Here is a 14,424-nt window from a genome sequence, read left to right as displayed (position 1 = left end):
CATCGGCGAAACCAAACGCAAGCTCGGCGATCGTTTCGCTCAACACCTTCGCTCAGTCCGCCTTAACCAACCTGATCTCCCGGCGGCTGAGCACTTCAACTCCCCCTCACACACTAGAGGCATTTTTTTTTGACATTTACCAAGCCAATTAACCTACATACCTGCACGTCTTTGGAATGTGGGAGGAAACCGAAGATCTCGGAGAAAACCCACGCAGGTCACGGGGAGAACGTACAAACTCTGTACAGACAGCGCCCGTAGTCAGGATCGAACCCGGGTCTCTGGCGCAGTAAGGCAGCAACTCTACCGCTGCGCCACCGTGACCGCCCACTAATTCACCAAGTATTCATACCTCTGTCAAAAACGTCCATTCCTTTAAAGCCCAATTGCATCAACTTAACCTCTGTTAAACTGCGACCTCTTTGTTGATTTGGGGTAATGACCCCAAGTCTGGCTCTGATGCTACATCGTTACACTATCTACTCTGCTAATCGGCCGTTTCCAAAGCCTAATCAATAATAACGAGCTGGAAGGAGGAAGCAATTTAAACGCACCGAATATTAATCAGCGAGAGAGATGATGGTGGAATTTAAGGAAGGCAAGTGTCGATCCAGGCCGGGAAGTAGAACAAAGGTGGGGGAAAAGTGCTCGAGCTTCCAGACTGGTTTGAATCAGTCGGATGAAGCAGAACCACTTGCACAGCATGGGACAACTGTGACGTGCAGGTTTGTAGGCGAATTGGCTTGGTAAATGTAAAAATTGTCCCTATTGGGTGTAGGATAGTGTTAGTGTGCAGGGATCGCTGGTCGGCGCGGACCCGGATGGGCCTGTTTCCGCGCTGTATCTCTAAACTAAACTAAACTAAACTAAACCTCTCCAAAGCCTCCACATCCTTCTGTAATGGGGCGGCCAGGACTGCACACAAAACTCCAAATGCAGCCCAACCATAGTCCTATAAAACAGCATCATGATTCTTATAGTCAATGCCCGGACCTATGGAAGCAAGCATAGAATAGGCCTCTTTTACCCCTCTCTAGTCTGAACGGTTGATACGTGCATGGGTTCATAAGTTGCAGAAGGTGCAGAATTTGGCCATTTGGCCATAAGTCTTCTCCGTCATTTAATCATGGCTGATCTTTCTTTCCCTCTCAACCCCATTCTCCTGCCTTCTCCCCATAACCCCTGACACCCGTACTGATCACGAATCTGTCAATCTCCGCCTTAAAAATACCCAATAGCCTCCTCCAAAGCCGTCTGTGGCAATGAATTCCACAGATTCACCCCCTCCCCCCCTCTGACCAAAAAGAAATTCCTCCTCATCTCATAGATACATAGAAAATAGGTGCAGGAGTAAGCCATTCGGCCCTTCGAGCCTGCACCGCCATTCAATATGATCATGGCTGATCATCCAACTCAGGATCCCGTACCTGCCTTCGAAGGGCCGAATGGCCTCCTCCTGCACCTATTGTCTATTGTCTATTCTCTCCATACCCCCTGATCCCTTTAGCCACAAGGGCCACATCTAACTCCCTCTTAAATATAGCCAATGAACTGGCCTCAACTACCTTCTGTGGCAGAGAATTCCACAGATTCACCACTCTCTGTGTGAAAAAAAACTTTCTCATCTCGGTCTCCTTTCCAAAGGCACGTCCTTTTATTCCAAGGCTCTGACCTCTGGCCCTAGACTCTCCCACTAGTGGAAACATCCTGTCCACATCCTCTCTATCCAGGCCTTTCACTATTCGGTAAGAAATTCCTCCTCGTCTTCTTTCTAAAGGTACCTGTGCGTTCCTGATCGAATGTCGGCAGGGGCTGGGTGGGCCGAAGGGCCTGTCTCCACGCCGTATCTCTAAACGGAACTTATAATCTATGAGATGAGGCTGACCGACAGAGGACGGACCAGAAACAAGACCAGGGTGTGGAATATCCTCGTTATTGATCACCACGCTTCAGTGGAAGAGGAAAGAAAAATAAAGTCCAGATGTCTTTCATTCTGAATTGAAATGGTTTCTGTCTGTGCCAAACTCAACGGACACCTTCAATTATGTTTGCACTCTGCATCTGTTGGTGATTATGGCTGGTGTGAATCAGGTTACAATATATCGGCCCTAACAAAAATAAGTCATGGGGCTTTTTAGAAAGAAGTTAATTGCTGGAACGACCAACAAAATCTTCTCGTGTCTTCTGTTGGCTATTTCACGCTAAGCCAACAAACGCTGGATTTCTTTGCACTGTAGTCTTCTCAGTTTCAATTTCAGTTTCAGTTCAGTTTGTTGGCACATTGTACCGAGGTACAGTGAAAAGCTTTGTTGTTGCATGCTATCCACTCAGCGGTGAGACCACACATGATTGCAATCGAGCCACTTACAGTGAATAGATACATGATAAAGGGAATAACGTTTAGTGCAAGGTAATGCCAGCAAAGTCAATAGACAATAGACAATAGGTGCAGGAGGAGGCCATTCGGCCCTTCGAGCCATTCAATGTGATCATGGCTGATCATTCTCAATCAGTACCCCGTTCCTGCCTTCTCCCCATACCCCCCTGACTCCGCTATCCTTAAGAGCTCTATCTAGCTCTCTCTTGAATGCATTCAGAGAATTGGCCTCCACTGCCTTCTGAGGCAGAGAATTCCACAGATTCACAACTCTCTGAGTGAAAAAGTTTGTCCTCAGTCCGATCAAGTATAGTCCGAGGGTCAACAATGAGGTAGATGGCAGTTCAGCACTGGCTCTCTGGTTGCGGTTGGATGGTTCAGTTGCCTGATAACGACTGGAAAGAAACTGTCCCTGAATCTGGAGGTGTGGGTTTTCTCATCGCCGGCCAGCTGCGTTTTGCATGAATGAAGCTTTCAGCTGTAGTGCTGTCTGTACGGAGTCTGCACGTTCACCCCGTGACCTGCGTGGGCCTGTTTTCTTCTGGCTTCCCGTTTACTTCCCACATTCCAAAGACGTACAGGTTTGAAGGCCAATTGGCTTCGGTAGAATTGTAAATTGTCCCTAGTTGTAAGACAGCGGCAGTGTGTAATGTTAATGTGCGCGGGGATCGCTGGCTGGCGGGCTCGGTGGGCCGGAGGGCCTGTTTGCGCGCTGTATCTCTAAACTAAACTAAACTAAACTAAACACTTTAACTCCCCCTCCCATTCCCACACCGACCTCTCTGTCCTGGGCCTCCTCCACGGTCAGGGTGAGGACAAACACAAATTGGAGGAACAGCACCTCATATTTTGCTTGGGCAGCTTACACCCCAAATCAATGAACATTGATTTCTCTAACTTCAAGCAATAGACAATAGACAATAGGTGCAGGAGGAGGCCATTCGGCCCTTCGAGCCAGCACCGCCATTCAATGTGATCATGGCTGATCATTCTCAATCAGTACCCCGTTCCTGCCTTCTCCCCATAACCCCTGACTCCGCTATCCTTAAGAGCTCTATCCAGCTCTCTCTTGAATGCATTGAATGCAACCCTAGCTTTCCCTCTCTCTCTCTCTCTCTCTCTCCGTCCCTCCCCCATCCCAGGTCTCTTACTGTAGTCTCACTGTCCTCCTGATTAGTTTTCCCATCTGTATGCCTCGTTGACACCTTCCCCTCGGCCAACAACGAACCATTCTACATTTTCTTGATCACCATCGTCCCCTTTGATCTGTCACTTTCATGCCCGTGCCCTTCCATATCTCTAGTTTTCCTCTCCCCTGACTCTCGGTCTGAAGAAGGGTCTCGACCCCCAGAAACGTCACCCATTCCTTCTGTCCGGAGATGCCGCCTGTCCCGCTGAGCTACGCCAGCATTTTGTGTCTTATCCTCGGTGTAAACCAGCATCTGCGGTTCTTTCCCACACACATATGGAGTTGTTCAAGCAGACGCCAAGTGCTGGAGTAACTCAGCGGGGGACAGGCAGCATCTCTGCAGAGAAGGAATGGTCACTCATTCCTTCTCTCCAGAGATGCTGCCTGTCCCCCGCTGAGTTACTCCAGCATTTTGTGTCTACCTTCAATCTTCTTTCGTGGTCTTGGTTAGGACTGGAGCCCTTAGTTGGATGCAACCCTGCATGCCCTTGTGTTGTCATTGAATCTTGTGTGTGCTTGATGATGCTGAATTGGAGGTTTTATAGACTTGGGATCGTTTGGGTGAAAGTGGAAATGTTTCCGTTCCCACTCTTTGCAGAAAACAATTTGGATGCTACCAGGGTCAGAGTCCTTTCGCGAGTCACAATCAAAGTAAAAATTGGACAATTTCTCTTGTGTCTGTTTCTCTGAATATGTGCATTTGTCAGGACTTGAGATGGAACTATAATAACAAAGCAACTGTTCCTGGCCTAGTTTCATTAGGGTTTTATTCAGAGAGCAGAGATGTTCCTTGGTGACATTTTCAATTGAGGTCTTGGCTTTGCGAGAAGGAATGGGTGACGTTTCGGGTCGAGACCCTTCTTCAGACCGATGTCAGGAGAGTGGGCGATACAGCGATAAAATCGGAGACAGTAAGACTGGTGGGAGAACTGGGAAGGGGGAGTTGTTCAAGCAGTTTGTTTCCTTGCTCCACTATAATGCAGCTGGGCTGGCAGAGAGAGGTTAGAGCTCTTCAGAGCTTCACCCTGGATGTGCCCAAGGCACTCTGGATGTGCCCGGGGAGAGGCAGAGCAGAGTCTTGCAGTGGCTGGGAGGGGAATCTGGTTGGTGAATCTCTCCCCCCCTCCCTCCCCCCCACCTCCCCTCCTCTCCTTCAGTAATGCTGTCAGGTGTGCACTGACAGAGTGCCACTATTCTCTGCACGGTGATTGATAATCTGTCATGTGTGCCGAGCATCAAAGGGGTTTTGTGTGGGATGCTTTGATAGGGATGGTTATCTTCCACTCTCCTGCTTGACGTGTGGAGGCAGGTTCTCGCAGCGGGAGGGAGCCGAGCCCAATTAGTGAGCCCAGCGCCGCCGTCGATCGATCGAACGGAAAAAACCTGCTCCTCGGGACATCCAGGTTTGCTTCGCGGCCAATTAAACACGTTAGAATTTATAGTAAGTGTTTGGGTACTGTAATTACGGTGATTGCTTGAGGAACGCTGCCCGCAGGTTCAAGAACTGATTCATCCTGTCAACTGTTAGGTTGGAAGATAGGGACAAACTGGGCGGGACAGGCAGCATCTCTGGCGAGGAGGAATGGGCGACGTTTTGGGTCGACACCCTTCTTCAGAGTTCCTTCCTACACCCATTCCTTCTCTCCACAGATGCTGCCTGTCCCGCTGAGTTACTCCTATCTTCGGTTTAAACACGAGCATCCGCAGTTAAAGCGTGGTCATGGGATAGACAATAGACAATAGACAATAGGTGCAGGAGTAGGCCATTCAGCCCTTCGAGCCAGCACCGCCATTCAATGCGATCATGGCTGATCACTCTCAATCAGTACCCCGTTCCTGCCTACTCCCCATACCCCCTCATTCCGCTATCCTTAAGAGCTCTATCCAGCTCTCTCTTGAAAGCATCCAACGAACTGGCCTCCACTGCCTTCTGAGGCAGAGAATTCCACACCTTCACCACTCTCTGACTGAAAAAGTTCTTCCTCATCTCCGTTCTAAATGGCCTACCCCTTATTCTTAAACTGTGGCCCCTTGTTCTGGACTCCCCCAACATTGGGAACATGTTTCCTGCCTCTAATGTGTCCAATCCCCTAATTATCTTATATGTTTCAATAAGATCCCCCCTCATCCTTCTAAATTCCAGTATAACAACAAATATTTTGGAAAGTCTGCCATTCCCAACACCATTGGAATATCGGAGACACGAGAGACTGCAGACGTGTCAGGGGTCATGGGGAGAAGGCAGGAGGACGGGGTTAGGAGGGAGTTATAGATCAGCCATGATTGAATGGCGGGGTAGGCTTGATGGGCCGAATGGCCTAATTCAGCTCCTATCACGTATGATACCCTTCTTCAGACGCTAACTATGAGGTTCTTTGCGCAGCGGTAGAGTTGCGCCAGAAGCCCGGCGTTCGATCCTGACGACTACGGTTGCTGTCTGTGCAGAGTTTGCACGTTCTCCCCGTGACCTACATGGTATCTCCCCGGGTGCTCCAGTTTCCTCCCACACTCCAATCATGTACAGCTTTGAGGGTTAATTGGCTTCGGCAAAACATTGTGAATTGTCCCGGGTGTGCGTAGGATAGCGTTAGTGGGCGGGGATTGCCGGTCGGCGCGGACACAATGGGCCGAAGGGCCTGTTTCCGCGCTGTGTCTCTGAGCTCTAAACCCCAAACCTGTCTGGTACCTTGAGGTTGCAGGGTAGCCCCAGTAATTACCAGGATGTTCCAGGAAAGATGTTGTCAAGCTGGAAAGGGTGCAGAGAAGATTTACGAAGATAATTGCCAAGACTCGAGGGCCTGAGCTACAGAGAGAGGTTGAGCAGGCTAGAACTTTATTCCATGGAACGCAGGAGGATGAGAGGTGATCTTATCCAGGTGTACAAGATCATGAGAGGAACAGATCTGGTAGACACACAGAATCTCTTGCCCAGAGTAGGTGAATCGTGGACCAGACAGAGGACATAGGTTTAAGGTGAGGGGGGGGGGGGGGGGGGGGGGGGGAAGATTTAATAGGAACCTGAGAGGTAACATTTTTACACAGAGGGTGTTGGGTACATCGAACGAGTTGCCAGAAGAGGTAGTTGAGGCAGGTTTTGATATTTGGACAGGTACATGGTTAGGTGTCGGGTTATGGGGAGAAGGCAGGAGAATGATAGATCAGCCATGATTGAATGGCGGAGTAGACTTGATGGGCCGAATGGCCTAATTCTGCTCTCTATCACTTATGAACCTATTAACATGATAGGTTTAGAGGGATATGGGCCAAACATGAGCAGGTGGGACTAGTGTAGATGGGACATGTAGGTCAGTGTGGGCAAGTTGGACTGAAGGGCCTGTTTCCACGCTGTAAGACTCTATGGCTCCATGAGTCTATGCTCCCATGCCTTGATGGACATCATCTTTCTCAGCATGATGGGACAGGAGGTGGTCCATTCGGCCCATCGCTCGTACTCTAGTTATCTGGGGGTAGGGGATGCCAACTATCTCACTCCCAAATAAGAGACAACGCCCCACATGACCTCACCCAGCAAGCGGCCACGTGCTCCCGCTCCACCAATGGCCGCCGCCCGGGCTGGTAGGCGGATTGCTACGCAACCTCCACTAGGTGGCGCCCGGGCCTACGGGCCTACACTGTCCGTACCTACACTGTCTGGACATACACTGTCTGGACGTCCACTGTTCGGACCTACAGTATCCGGGCCTACAGTGTCCTGACCTACAGCATTCGGGCCTACAGTGTCCGGACCTACAGCGTCCGGGCCTACAGCGTCCGAGCGTACAGCGTCCGGGCCTACAGCATCCGGGCCTACATCGTCCGAGCCTACAGCGTCCGGGCCTACAGCACCCGCCGGGCCTAATACGGGACAAGGTCGGTCCCGAACGGGACAAACCAACTTAGCCCAAAATACGGGATGTCCCGGTTAATATGGCACAGTTGGCAAACCTATCTGGGAGGCAAGGCTGGGGGAGTTGGGGGAAAATTTCCGAAGCCTATTGGCACCAGGAGCCTAACTCTGACATGTCGTTGGCTGCCAGCCAGAGTGGTGATAAAGTTTCCTCCACGATGCCTTAACTCCATTCCCCAGGGTGACCTTATCCTCTCCATGCACCAAGCCTTTCTATCCCTGAGATGGAATCAGGTTACCTACAGAGTTGAGCTCTAGCCGTGTCCTTTCTGCTCTGAGATCTTTGAATGGGCTTTACAATGAAGAGAGGGCTAATTCATTCCATCTGTCTCCGGGGCTGCTTTTGATTCCACAATCCTTTAAGATGAGGAGGGCATTGCTATGACTTTCCTATTGTTGCCCACTCCCTATTTTCGAAATAGTTCAAGCCCCAACAATGGTTGCTCGTTGCATAAAAAAAAGTTTGGTCTAGTTTTGTTTAGAGATACCACGCGGAAACAGGCCCCTCGGCCCACCGAGTCTGCGCCAGCCTACGATCACCCATACACTAGTTTAGACTTTGGAGATACAGCGTGGAAACAGGCCCTTCGGCCCACCGAGTCTGTGCCGACCAGAGATCCCTGAACACTTGCACTATCCTACACAATTTTACAATTTTACCGAAGCCAATTGACCTACAACCCTGTATGTTTTTGGAACCCGTGAGGAGATCGGAACACCCGGAAAAACCCCATACAGTCACGAGGAGAACGTACAAACTCCACACACAGACAGCCACCGTAGTTAGGATCCAGGATCCAACCCGGGCCTCTGGCGCTAAAAGGCAGCAACTCTAGGCTAGGCTTGTATACACTGGAATTTAGATGAGAAGGGATCTTATCGAAACACGTAAGATTATTAAGGGGTTGGACACGTTAGAGGCAGGAAACATGTTCCCAATGTTGGGGGAGTCCAGAACAAGGGTCCACAGTTTAAGAATAAGGGGTAGGCCATTTAGAACGGAGATGAGGAAAAACTTTTTCAGTCAGAGAGTTGTGAATCTGTGGAATTCTCTGCCTCAGAAGGCAGTGGAGGCCAATTCTCTGAATGCATTCATGAGAGAGCTAGATAGAGCTCTTAAGGATAGCGGAGTCAGGGGGTATGGGGAGAAGGCAGGAACGGGGTACTGATTGAGAATGATCAGCCATGATCACATTGAATGGTGGTGCTGGCTCGAAGGGCCGAATGGCCTCCTCCTGCACCTATTGTCTCTTGTCTACCGCTGCGCCATGGAGCCACCCCAGATCTATCCTACACTCTAGGGACAATTTACAGAAGCCAATTAACCTACAAACCTCCACCTCCCTGGAATGTGAGAGAAAATCGGAGCACTTGGAAAAAACCCAACATGGTCACAGGGAGAACGTACAAACTCTGTACGGACAGCACCCATAGTCAGGATCCAACCCGGGTCTCTGGCGCTGTGAGGCAGCAACTCTACCGCTGCGCCACCGTGCTGCTCGTTATGTTGTCTGTCGGCCTACCGTGATCGGACCCTGTTCACCGGAATACAGTCCTGCTTCCTCCGTCTTTGTCTCTGTCCGATTGATCGTGTCCAGTGGCTCTCCTATCCCCAGAGACGCTGCCTGAGCTGCTGAGTTACTCCAGCACTTTGTGTCTTTTCTCCCCATCTTTCTCCCCTTGTCACACCTCTGAACTAAGCACCTCCTGTCTCCCTCTCGGATGGCTGTGGGAGGTGGGAGGTGGCTTGCACTCCATGGGTTGAATGGCCTCCTCTAGGATGAGAAAATGTGAAATAGAATATGATATTTGCACTCGTATGTGCATTTTTATGCCATTTTGCACAGTCTTCCCTTTCTAATGTCTTGCAGAATTTACGCATAATTTATGTGTTTTGCCTGGTGCTGTGAAGCTGCTGGTTGCAAGCTTTTCACTGCACCAGTACCTCACTGTACTAGTTCATATGACAACTCAACTTGAGTATTAGTGGTTTGTGCGTGTGCGTGTGGCGTGTGTAGTTTTGTATGTGTGCTTGTTGTGTTGATGTGTATGCGTGTGTGTGAGTGTGTGTGTGTGTGTGTGTATGCGTGTGTACGTGTGTTTATGTGTATGTATGTTTTGTGCGTGTGTGTGTGTTTGTGCGTGTGTGTGTGTGCGTGTGTGTGTGTTTGTGCGTGTGTGTGTGTTTGTGCGTGTGTGTGTGTTTGTGCGTGTGTGTGTGTTTGTGCGTGTGTGTGTGTTTGTGCGTGTGTGTGTGTTTGTGCGTGTGTGTGTGTTTGTGCGTGTGTGTGTGTTTGTGCGTGTGCGTGTGCGTGTATTTAACTGTGTGTGCGTGTTGTTTGTGCATGCATTGTTGTTTGCGTGAGTGCGTATGTTTTTGACGTGTGTGTGTTTTTGTTTGTGCGTGTGAATGTGTGTTTGCACGTGTGTGAATTTTTCTTTGCGTGTGAGTGTGTGTGTGTGTTCCTGTATGTGTGTGCGCACATGTGTGTGAGGGTTTTTGCGTGTGTGTGTGCGCATGTGTTTGAGTTTAGTTTATTGTCACCTGTACCGCCGAGATACAGTGAAAAGCTTTTGGTGCGTGCCAACCAGTCAGCGGAAAGACAATACATGATTATTGTCATGTGTGTGTGTGTGCGTGTTAGTGTGCGTGCATGCGAATGTGTTTTGTGTGTGTGTGTGTGTGGGGGACTGACAGTTTTTCACTGGTGCTCCTCACACATGATGCTGACCCTTCTCCTGTGTTGTGCGTCTACATTCAGGAACGATGGTTGGTTTCCTGGGGGTGTGTGTGTGTGTGTGTGTGTGTGTGTGTGTGTGTGTGTGTGTGTGTGTGTGTGTGTGTGTGTGTGCGCATGTGTGTGCGCATGTGTTTTATCTGTGTGTGTGTGTGCATGTGTGTGTGCGCATGCATATGTGTGTGTGTGTGTGTGTGTGTGTGTGCATGTGTTTTATCTGTGTGTGTGTGTGTGTGCGTGTGTGGGGACTGACCTTTCTGTCATGTTGTGCTCCACGTGCAGGAATGGCGGCTGGACGTTCTGGGCCTGTGCGTGCGTGTGTGCGTGCGCGCGCGTGCGTGCGTGTGCGTACGTGTGTGCGTGTGCATGCGTGTGTGTGTGGGGACTGACCTTTCTGTCATGTTGTGCTCCACGTGCAGGAACGGCGGTTGGACGTTCTGGGCCTCCTGGGCAGCGTGCAGCACCACCTGTGGGATTGGGTTCCAGGTTCGCCAACGTACTTGCAGCAACCCCACGCCCCGCTACGGAGGGCGAGTGTGTGTCGGCCAAAGCAGGGAGGAGCGGTAAGGATTACACACATCCGGCCCTTGTGTAACTAAAGTCAAATGAAATCATCAAACTTGGATCATGTTCCCGGAAGGCTTGCTGGACAAGTGTTTATTTTAATCATTCACTTTATTAACATTGATATCTTATTTCTAACCTCTGTTTCCGATCTGGAGATTAAAAGAATCACAAGGTCATGAGGAATAGGAGCAGAATTAGGCCATTCGGCCCATCAAGTCTACTCTGCCATTCAATCATGGCTGATCTATCTCTCCCTCCTAACCCCATTCTCCTGCCTTCTCCCCATAACCTCTGACACCCGTACTAATCAAGAATCTACCTATCTCTGCCGTAAATATATCCACTGACTTGGCCTCCACAGCCTTCTGTGGCAATGAATTCCACAGATTCACCACCCTCTGACTAAAGAATTTCCTCCTCATTTCCTTCCTAAAAGAACATCCTTTAATTCTGAGACTATGACCTCTGGTCCTTGACTCTCCCACTAGTGGAAACATCCTGTGTAACTGAAGTGGAATGAAATGATCAAACCTGGAAGGCTTGTTTATTTTTAATCATTCACTTTATTCACATTGATATCTTATTTCCACCCTGTTGCCGATTGTGGAGATTAAAAAGAATGAGGGGGAAAAGTGTGCACAACGGTAGAGTTGCTGCCTTGCAGCGCCAGAGACCCGGGTCCGATCCTGACCACAGACGGGTGCTGTCTTAACGGAGTTTGCACGTTCTCCGTGTGACCTGCGTGGGTTTTCCCCGGGTGCTCCGGTTTCCTCCCACGCTCCAAAGACCTGCAGGTTTGTCGGTTAATTGGCTTCTGTAAATTGTCCCCAGTGTGCAGGATAGAACAAGTGTACGGGTGATCGAGGTAGTGCGGTCGCGGTGGGCTGAAGGGCCAGTTTCCACGCCTTATCTCGAAACGACCTCCAAACTAAACTAAATATATTAGGTAGACGCAAAATGCTGGAGTAACTCAGCGGGTCAGGCAGCATCTCTGGAGAGAAGGAATGGGTGACGTTTTGAGATCGAGACCCTTCTTCAGACTAGTCAGGGGAAAGGGAAATGAGAGATATAGACTGTGATGGAGAGAGAGATATCGAACAAACGAATGAAAGATGTGCAAAAAAGTGACGACGATAAAGGAAGCAGGCCATTGTTAGCTGCTTGCTAGGTGAGAACGAGAAGCTGGTGCGACTTGGGTGGGGGAGAGATGGAGAGTGAGGGAGTACAGGGGTTACATGACGTTAGAGAAATCAATACACATTGATTTCTGAGCTGCCTGAGCAGTTCCTATCAGGGTTGGCACCACAGTGGAGCAGCGATAGAGTTGTTGCTTTACATCGCCATGGACCCAGGTTCAGTCCTGTCTACGGATGGGCCGAAGGGCCTGTTTCCACGCCGTATCTCCAGAGTTTAAAAGTATAGATTAAAAAGAACGAGAGAGGCAGGCAGGCAGAGGACACGAGGGGAGAGGTGACGCAAAGAAAGGGTGGAAGAAGAGAAGGAAAGAAAGAGGGGGGGGAGGCAGGGGAGGGAGAGAGAGAGAGAGAGAGAGAGAGAGAGAGAGAGAGAGAGAGAGAGAGAGAGAGAGAGAGAGAGAGAAAAGGAGGAGAGAATACAGAGAGAGCAAAGGTGAAGAGAATCAATCAATCAATCAATCAATCAATGGAATTCATTGTTCCTTAGGCAGTTCTTGGTCACCGCTGACTAATGTAATGTTTATTATTCACATCAGTGTCTTGCTGTGGAATTTTGCCCAGTTAATTGAGCGTTAGTGTAGAACCCGATAATTTATGATCAGCAGGTGAGAGCTAAGAGCTGCCTTGACAAAGAGCGCCAGAGACCCGGGTTCGATCCTGACCACGGGTGCTGTCTGTGCAGAGTTTGCACGTTCTCCTTGTTGCATCTTAAAGAATATCCATTTGAGGGATATGAACAACTTCGCTCAGTCCATCTTAACCTACCTGATCTCCCGGTGGCTCAGCACTTCATCTCCCCCTCCCATTCCCAATCCGACCTTTCTGCCCTGGGCCTCCTCCATTGTCAGAGTGAGGCAATAGACAATAGACAATAGACAATAGGAGGAAAATTGGAGGAACAGCACCTGATATTTCGCCTGGGCAGCTTACACCCCAGCGGTATGAACATTGACTTCTCTAACTTCAGATAGTCCTTGCTTTCCCTCTCTCTCTTTCCCCTCCCTCTTCCCAGTTCTCCCACTAGTCTTCCTGTCTCCGACTACATCCTATCTTTGTCCCGCCCCCTCCTCTGACATCAGTCTGAAGAAGGGTCTCGACCCAAAACGTCACCCATTCCTTCTCTCCAGAGATGCTGCCTGACCCGCTGAGTTACTCCAGCGTTTCGATTTGAACCAGCATCTGCATTTTGTTTCCTATCCAGTCGAGGAGCCTGTTCGTGTGCTGCACCGTTCATTTAAGTGAAGGATTACAAACCAGTAAACAAGACAGAGCACGATGAAGCTCTTCACTAAACAATATACGTTGTCCCTGGTCTAACTAAACCTGAGAGTGTTTTTAAAGGAGTGCCGTCACAATGCGGAGAGTGGAGGCGGATGGGCAGTGCAGGGGAGAGGGCTGGTTCGGCTTGGCTCTTTCAAGTACCTCTCTGCTTGATCGGGGCGGCACAGTTTCAATTGCTGCCTCACAGCGCCAGAGACCCTGGTTCGATCCTGACAGCGGGTGCTGTCTGTGCGGAGTTTGCACGTTCTCCCTGTGACCGCGTGGGTTTTCTCCGGTTTCCTCCCGCACTCCAAAGATTTACAGATTCGTAGGGTTAATTGGCTTCTGTAAATTGGCCCAATTTAGTCGGGATGCGAAAGTGGGATAACATAGAAACATAGAAAATAGGTGCAGGAGGAGGCCATTTGGCCCTTCAAGCCAGCACCGCCATTCGTTGTGATCGTGGCTGATCATCCACAATCAGTAAGCCGTGCCTGCCTTCTCCCCATATCCCATGATTCCACTAGCCGCTAGACCTCAATCTAACTCTCTTTTAAATTCATCCAGTGAATTGGCCTCCACTGCCCTCTGTGGCAGAGAATTCCACAAATTCACAACTCTCTGGGTGAAAAAGTTTTTTCTCACCTCAGTTTTAAATGGCCTCCCCTTTATTCTTAGACTGTGGCCCCTGGTTCTGGACATGGGGAACATTCTTCCTGCATCTTGCTTGTCCAGACCTTTTATAATTTTAGACGTTTCTACAAGATCCCCTCTCATCCTTCTAAACTCCAGTGAATACAAGCCCAGCCTTTCCAATCTTTCCTCATATGACAGTCCCGCCATTCCGGGGAATCAATCTCGTGATCCTACGCTGCACTGCCTCAATAGCAATAGATCAGAACTAGTGTACAGGTGATCAATAATCAGCGTGTTTCTATGCTGTATCTGTAAGCTAAAGTAAACTAAATTAAACTGGGCAAAAGTACACTAAACTAAATAAGAGTTAGATAGAGCTCTTAATGATAGCGGAGTCAGGGGGTATGGGGAGAGGGCAGGAACGGGGTACTGATTGTGGATGATCAGCCATGATCATATTGAATGGCGGTGCTGGCTCGAAGGGCCGAATGGCCTACTCCTGCACCTATTGTCTATTGTCTAAACTAAACTAAACTAAATTTACCTAACTTAAA

At 49.5% G+C, this 14,424-nt stretch overlaps 1 protein-coding gene across 4 annotated transcripts in view; it reads left to right on the top strand.

Moving 5' to 3' along the window:
- Positions 1–14,424, top strand: part of sema5ba (sema domain, seven thrombospondin repeats (type 1 and type 1-like), transmembrane domain (TM) and short cytoplasmic domain, (semaphorin) 5Ba) — a 183,945-nt gene that overhangs the window by 114,699 nt on the left and 54,822 nt on the right. For all 4 annotated transcript variants that reach the window (XM_078403301.1, XM_078403300.1, XM_078403299.1 and 1 more), the window contains exon 14: positions 10,631–10,774. In XM_078403301.1, the coding sequence (XP_078259427.1) occupies positions 10,631–10,774 (144 nt within the window). The remainder of the gene's footprint in view (positions 1–10,630; positions 10,775–14,424) is intronic.

Source organism: Rhinoraja longicauda, chromosome 8 (genome assembly GCF_053455715.1).
Source record: "Rhinoraja longicauda isolate Sanriku21f chromosome 8, sRhiLon1.1, whole genome shotgun sequence".
Lineage (NCBI taxonomy): Eukaryota > Metazoa > Chordata > Chondrichthyes > Rajiformes > Arhynchobatidae > Rhinoraja > Rhinoraja longicauda.
Note: the sequence above shows the minus strand (reverse complement) of the source record. Positions and strands in the feature narration are given on the sequence as shown.